General features: G+C 39.3%; 2 protein-coding genes and 1 long non-coding RNA gene across 3 annotated transcripts; 1 reads left to right on the forward strand and 2 right to left on the reverse strand.

The window, feature by feature from the left end:
• Window positions 1–235: 235 nt before the first annotated feature.
• LOC118490480 (putative F-box protein At3g16210) lies at window positions 236–1090 on the reverse strand. Its single transcript, XM_035988141.1, has one exon. It carries the CDS (start codon window positions 1088–1090, stop codon window positions 236–238), a length of 855 nt encoding a protein of 284 aa, XP_035844034.1.
• Window positions 1091–2875: 1785 nt separating this feature from the next.
• On the forward strand, window positions 2876–4783 carry LOC118490644. The gene is made up of 3 exons (XR_004889739.1): window positions 2876–3886; window positions 4272–4371; window positions 4504–4783. It is a non-coding gene; the product is annotated as an uncharacterized LOC118490644 (long non-coding RNA).
• Window positions 4784–4798: 15 nt separating this feature from the next.
• LOC118490643 (F-box protein At3g07870-like) lies at window positions 4799–6279 on the reverse strand. The gene has a single exon (XM_035988411.1). The coding sequence runs from the start codon at window positions 6216–6218 to the stop codon at window positions 5034–5036; it is 1185 nt and encodes a 394-aa protein (XP_035844304.1). The 5' UTR covers window positions 6219–6279; the 3' UTR covers window positions 4799–5033.
• Window positions 6280–7651: the final 1372 nt, after the last annotated feature.

Below are 7651 nucleotides of genomic sequence, written 5' to 3' on the forward strand. Positions count from 1 at the left end.
CCCACTATGCTACGCCCATGTAAGTATGCATTATCGTAACGAGGTCCCCTCCCAGATTCAGATTCAGATTAAGATCCAGAATCTTATTTGTGTTAAGACGATAAGCCACCAGACTTGCTGCTTCCACATGCCGGAACATCAAAACACTAGTATATTCTGAACCATCAATGAGAAACACGGGTTCCCACTCTGGTGATTTAAGAACCAGATATATATTTTCGGGATCTCTATCGCTTTACGCCAAGAAGATTCCTTCATCACCCAAATGGTGAACCCTAAGTAACGCAGACCCAGAAAATAGACTTAAGCTGCCTTTCAGGACTCCCAACATTTTCTTTGATTCTTGTTCATCTCTTGGTTCCCCTGTAGGAGACGGAAATAACTCAAATGTCTCTGTATTCAAATCGAAATCATAGACTTGGGCATCATCAATCCAATACACATGACTATTCACAAATACACCAGAATCCATATCCCCGGAATAGTTAACGTTGTAAGGGATTTGTCCCAACCTTCTCCATTGGTCTGTGCCAAGCGTGTAAATCTCGATTTCAACCGTGAGTTCAGCCTCATGATTTTCGGATTTTGTCCAACCACAACGGAGACTTATCACTTTGTATTCCCCTGCCATTGAAACTCTGAAACCATAACTTAATGACCATATATCCTCCGAATGTGGTGGTTGAGGGAGGATCACATATTCTTTGACAACAGGATTGAATATGCAAGTGACATCAAATCGATGACTAAGCAAGCAGATCAAACCATTGACCGAACCCACTTGAATTATCAGGAAATGAAAGCGAACTGCAGTAAGATGAAGATTAAGGCTCTTTACATGATCGAGCGTTAAACGGTGGTAATCAACTTCGTGATCCACTTCTATCAACTCTAATATTGGGCCTGGATATACGTATTGGTGAATCATTAGGCACGAAGGCGATCTGGAGAGATGAAGATCAATAAAGTAGGTGTCGGAAACAAGATCGCGCCACTTTTTGCACACGCACTTGAAGCGAGTGATTGTTTTCACTAGAAGTCGAGATAAAACTTCGAGAATGGGATTTTCAGGTAACACGCAGTCTTCCATGGCGTCAATCTAGGGTTTGGTAGCTGGAGATATGCAGAATCATGGGCGCAACATAGTGGGGGCGGGAGGGGGCGGCCGACCCCCCAAATTCTTCGCTTAATAATGGAAAGTATGTAGTTTTCATATAGAAATTTTTTGGTATATACGTTTTTGACCCCCCGGTTTTATAGAAATTTTTGGGTATATACGTTTTCGACCCCTCGGTCGGAAATCTCAAGCTTCGCCACTGTGCAGAACGATAATAAGAATGTCTTTTGAGCCTTTTTTTTACCCTGTTAAACATTAGATAAACATCATTTGACTATTTTTTGAGCCCAATAATATCCTTTTGAAATACACATAGAACTGTCTACAAGCGTTCTTTACTAGAAATAACCGCCCACTTTAAAGATACAAAATACACACATGCCGAAATAAAATCAAACACAAATAAACATGGAAATAAAAAGAAAAGAAAATAAAACAAGTAAGAATTACAACATGGAAAAAAGAACTTTGTGGCATGCATGGAGATCCAAACTAATCTTCTGAACCAGCGTACAACACTAGTTATACATACATCATCCTTAAACATAAGATATAGTAGATTACAATTTTTGTCACTTAGATGCACACCCACCAGCACCATGTTTTTAAGTTTTTGGGTCAATTCACGTACGAGTAGCTAGTAAAACGGTTTTGAAACTGGTGGCGAACATTTAACGTATGTTGAACCCTAAAGCTGATTTCAAGCCTTCGGTGCTAATATGGTCTGAGTTAAATGGAAACGAGTTTTTAGGACATAATTAACCTTGTTCTGGGGTAGGGGTTAGGTTAATTACGTGTTTTTCTAGTAATGGATTGCTAAGCATACGAAAGTTGTAATTGTGTGAACTATATATATGGATTAAATACAAGTGGTTAGGAGATGGTGTATGTCTGTATGATCAAGTGTTATGAGTTCAGTCGTCCATAAGTGATAATCAAATCGCATGCAACATGATCTCCTGATGTTCTCTAGCATTACAACGCACTGCAATAGTACATAACAACCCGAAAGGACTCGCAATACAAATTCTTCCCACACATTTACACTCTCAAAGAACCCCAAATGATTTTCACACTAAAGTCTTGTCACAAGATCAACTGTGGCGAGTCTAATGGTATTTACTTGAGCATAAAACTCATGAAGAATATCCAGAGCAGAGCACGCGTTACATGTAGACCTGGCAAACGGGTTGGGTCAGGTCAGGTCATGGGTCAAAACGGTAGTGTTACACTGTCACATAGTGGTGAGGAATTCCGGTAGTGTTACAATGTCCTGTTACACTGTTACAATGTCATGTAGTGTAACTTACATGAAACACTGTTACAATGTCCTGTTACACTGTCACATAGTGGTGAGGAATTCCGGTAGTGTTCGAATATGGGGCTAAAGACTTGGTCATGGTACATCATCACATATGGGGTTCTAGGAAGTGGAAAAAGGAGATTTATACGGTTATTCAAACAGCAATATGGTGTATTTGGAGAAATAAAAACGACATGGTGTTCAAACGTAAGCAAGATGGTGTCACAAGACTGATGGAAAAGATTAAAACATTGGGATTTCTATGGCTTAGAAACCATTCTAAGTCCTTCGGGTTCACGTGTTGGTCGGCTGTCATGTTTGGTGTTTTAATAAAAGTGTTTTCCATGTGGTCGTTTGAAAAAAAAAAAAAAAAAAAAAGTATCCTGGCAAATTTAGGTGTAGAACAGAGAATGTGTGATTCAAAATAATAGTTGATTTTATCCAGACTTCTGCTATCCAGAGAGCCTAACCCTTGGAAACATGTAAGGTATCAACCAACCTGAAAGGGACGAATCTGGCGTTACAGCAAACTGCTTAATTACCCTCTCAAAAAACTCCTACTGATTCTCACGCCTATGTGTGAGACTGCTGACCAATTGAAAACTTTCAGCAACACAAGGCAAACCATGACAAGAGTTTTATATGTAAACGAGTTATTGCAAGTAAAAAAGCAAGACTGCAGGAACGATGATGTCGTTTGCGCTGAATGAATATGCTGTACTCATGGCAAATGTAAGGCCACACGGGGTGGAAGGTTTATAACGAGTGATGGCCATTTTCAACGAGTGATGGCCACCCCGCCCATAAACATCAACGCGTTATATCATCACGGCAGCGGATTTTCGTTATTTTTATCACTCCGTTATTCTTTTGGTTTGTGAGTGTAATTGTTGGTTGGGGGGAAATTGTTGGGTGTGGTGGTGAGTGATGACCACCCCGCCTAAAAAAGGTTGTGAGTGATGAAAAAATGGTTGATGACATGACGGAACTTGATTGGTGCTTGTGAGTGATGGATTCTATCACTAGTGAACCACCCCGTGTCCCCTAAGGGATTTTTGCAGAAATAATGCTTCTTTCAAAAACAAAATCACAACTAATGCCATACTCAGAATTATTTCACAATTAGGGTCAATGCCATTCAAAATGGCGAAATTTCATGCACCCTAGGGTTGTGTCAGGAATATTTAAATTGTGCAGGAGACAAATCATTTGAAAAGGTACCATAGCCGTTTATAATGGGGAAATCTGCATGATTCTGCACATTAAGCCATTCCAAATGGCGAAAAGTTAAAAGTTCTGCACATTATGCCATTGTTAATAGCGTTTTTTTAAAAGCCTGCCAACATGTCCTATAAAGCTGAAAAGCCTGCACAATATGTCGTCGTTAATGGCGAATTTTTTAAAAGTCTGCACAAAAAGCCATTCCAAATGGCGAGAAGCTTGACCAACCATCACTTGAATTGCAGGTGAGCTTATTTATTATAACATTCCAATTCAAATTGTTATTATTTCTTTGTCAAGTTCTTTTTCAAAATATATAATATCATTTGATTGTAAATGGGACTGGCTTGCTTGCTTGCTTGCTTGCTTGTAAAGGGTAAAGATTACCCTGTGGCATTCCCAAAAGAAGATTATTAATGTTCAGAATGATGGATTGGCATCCGTGAACAAACTTTAACTAACTTTTTCAGGTTAAAGTAATAAAAGTTGTATTATGCAGCTCGTTGAAGACGTTAATTATGCCAAATTAAGCAAAGAAGTTGCTGAAAGAACTCTTCAATTAAGATACCTTACATTCTCATGATTAGTTGTGTTTATTTGGATTTTGACACAATTTTTAATGAAAAACAGGCGGTTGAGGGGGTAGGAGCTCCATCGTTTAAGTATCGAGGAGCTGCACCAGCTGGAGAAGTCCCTTGAAGCTGGATTGGGTCGGGTTGTTGCAAAAAAGGTCCATTATCTCTTACTTCTTTCTTCTGATCATTGTAATTTGTTGTTGTGGCCATTTTCCAGTTTGATAAACGCAACGCTTACCCAAAATTCTTACAAATATTCTGACTGGAGTAGTTGGATAAAACTGCAGTGATGCAGTGATCGAATGATCAAGCAGACATATGGAACTCCTACGTGGCATGACAAATTAAATGCATATGTGTCACACCAAGTGGCTTTTGTAGCAACACTTGTGTGATTTATAATGGTGTTTTCTGTAAATTCCTAAATGGATATCACTACAAAAAGCCACGTAGACTGACACCTGTACATTCTGTCATACGTTGCATTCGCCTGAACTCGAATTTGCTTGTAAATTTTGTTTGGTTATATTTTTGTCAAATCAGCGAACTGTTGACTAAATGTTTATTTCTTCCAGAGTGAGGTGATCATGAAAGAGATTAACCATCTTCAAGAAAAGGTGAGAACTAACTGCAATTATCTTGTACAACTAATTTTTGTAACTCCAAGATATCTAATCCTACCAACTGCAATCATCTTATACAACCGATTTTTGTATAATTAAATGAAACACACTGTATAATTAAATAAAAATCCCGGTTCCGGGTTCGTGTTTGCATATCACAATTTGAGAGTGAGGGAGACTGACTACTTGGCGGATTAAACATGAAATGATGTTTGGTGCATTCGCTCTAACTTCAAACTGGACTTATATCTATCCTTCACAAAGGCGGAGTCATTACCATACAAGGAATGAACTCTAAATGATCCAAAGTTTTGGAGCTTAACAAAACTAGGACGATAAGTACTCATTACCGTCCAGAAGTTGCCCGGCAAATTCAGATCTAGAATCTTATTCGTGTCAAGACAATCTGCCTCCAGACTATCTGTTCCCTGAGGCCAGAAGATCAAAATACTAGTACCATCTGAACCATCAATGAGATACACGGGTTTCCACTCTAGCGATTTAAGAACCGGGTCCATATTTTCCTCGATCATGGCTATCGCTTTATACCAAGATTCCCCCTTCATCACCCAAACGGTGAACCCCAATGAAGTCCAGGAAAATAGACTTAAGCAGCTGCCTTTGAGGACACCCAACATTCGCTTTGATTCTGTATCATATCCGGGAGGGGACGGATTTAACTCAAATGTCTCCGCATCCAAATCGAAATCAAAAATCTGGCCAAAGATAACCCAATACACATGACTATTCACAAATACACCGCCCACTTCCCCCGGATGCGTAATGTTAAAAGGGGTTGGTCCCAAACTTCTCCATTGGTCGGTGCCAAAGGTGTAAACCTGGATCTCAACCGAGACTTCAATTGGTACTTGGGAGATGCTCCTACCTAAAGTCCGTATGACTTTGTATTCCCCTGCCATTGAAACTCCAAAACCATGACCTAACAACGTTATATTTCTCAATCGTGGTGGTCGAGGGAGGGTCATATATTCTTCGAGGACTGGATTAAATACGTAAGTGGCATCAAATGTGTGACACAAGCAGATCAAACCATTGACAGAGCCCACTTGAATGATCCCATTACTAGCGCGAAATGCACTAAGCTGAAGATTAAGGGTTTTGACATGATGGAGGGTTAAACGGTCGTATTCAGCTTCATGTTCCACTTCTACCAACTCTAATATCCGGTCCAATATCGGGAGATACCAATGAAACATTAGGCAGGGAGGCGATCTGGAGAGATGAAGATGAACAAAGTAGGTGTCGGAAACAAGATCGCGCCACTTTTTGCATACGCACTTGCATCGGGTGATTGTTTTCACCGGTAGTCTGGATAAAACCTCGAAGATGAGATTTTCAGGTAATACGCAGCCTTCCATGGCGTCGATCGGGTTTGCAGCAGAGCGTAACAAGGTTTTATCATTAGGCTGGGATACGATACCAAACTATTCCACTAAGCCCAAATGAGCCGAGCAGCTCGAGTCTGAGCCGAGCTTAAGACTAAAATAAATCTCGTTTGTTTATCGGGCCCGAGCTTGAGCCTCATATATATGAAGCTCGTTAGGCTCGTTGAGCCTTATCAAGCCTTAGTGTAAACGAGCGAAGTCGAGCCGAGCTTATTTAAACTTGTTTACAAGCCGACCTCGAACCTAAAAATAAGCTTATTTTGTAAACGAGTCCGTGCCCGAGCTTCACTTATCGAGCTCGCGAGCCTAAAAGGTCTATTATTTATATTATTTTTATTTAATATATTAATTAATAGATAATAAACGAGCCAAGCCCGAGCTCGAGCTTGAGAAAATACCAACGAGCCGAGCTCGAGCATTGAAAACAAAGCTCGGGTCGAGCTCGAGCCTGGTCGAGCTCGGACTCGGCTCGGCTCGTTTGGACCCCTACTTTTGGGCCTGTTTTTTAGCCTCTTAAATTGATAAGTGGTTTTTACATATTCCCCTCTGCTAAGTTAGCTTATTACGTATTTCCCTAAACAAAAAAAAATAATAATTATATATCTCCCCTCCCTAACCCATATATGTTACATATTTCCCCTTTTTCATTAAAATTACTCTTAATGACCATTTTACCCTTAATGAACTATTAAATGAATGTATACATATTTCCTCTTTCTAATATAATCAATCAATTACATATTTTCTCAATTCATATATTATTTTCTCAATTCTTCTACTTACTACTCTTAAACCATTTTTTTATAAAATACATTATAACCTTTTAATTTTTAGATGTTTTGTGTTACATGTATTTAACTCTTTGTATTTTGTAGTTTATAATATATTCGATTAGGTTTTTTTTATTCAAAAAATCATAATATATGTTCGTGTTATGAATTTATATCAAGATAGTTGGTAAACGGGCAACAAGCTGCCCCGCTATCCATTTTTGAATAGCAAAACTAAGTCTTTTAAAAACTACGTCAATAGATCTCGGGGTCATAACATTACTATGCATGACCCTTTGAACTCGACTAATTAGGTCCACGGCCTCTAGCGCCAGAAAACCAAAAGTATCAAAAGCAAACAGGATAAACACGTGCTGGTGGTCAAGGCACGATTTCTCGTGTTTGGTCACTTTACCCGAAGCAGCCTTTAAAGCAGCCTGACCTACCGTAAAAGCACTACCTCTTAAGCCCACAAGCAGGAAAAGCCATGTTAAATCCACATAGGCATGTTTAATATAAAAATATAACCAAGCCTAAAATTGAAATGCAAATGTTGCCAAGAGACGAGAGTGCAAGTCCCTCCGAATTGAATTAGCCATCACTTAGTTCCACGACAGTTATATATATATTTGTGCT

The sequence above is a fragment of the Helianthus annuus genome, chromosome 3 (assembly GCF_002127325.2).
Source record: "Helianthus annuus cultivar XRQ/B chromosome 3, HanXRQr2.0-SUNRISE, whole genome shotgun sequence".
NCBI classification, from domain to species: domain Eukaryota; kingdom Viridiplantae; phylum Streptophyta; class Magnoliopsida; order Asterales; family Asteraceae; genus Helianthus; species Helianthus annuus.

What these genes read in the sequence shown, in the direction of transcription:
- LOC118490643 (XM_035988411.1), bottom strand. Translation starts at nt 6,218, where the DNA reads ATGGAAGGCTGCGTATTACCTGAAAATCTCATCTTCGAGGTTTTATCC.
- LOC118490480 (XM_035988141.1), bottom strand. Translation starts at nt 1,090, where the DNA reads ATGGAAGACTGCGTGTTACCTGAAAATCCCATTCTCGAAGTTTTATCT.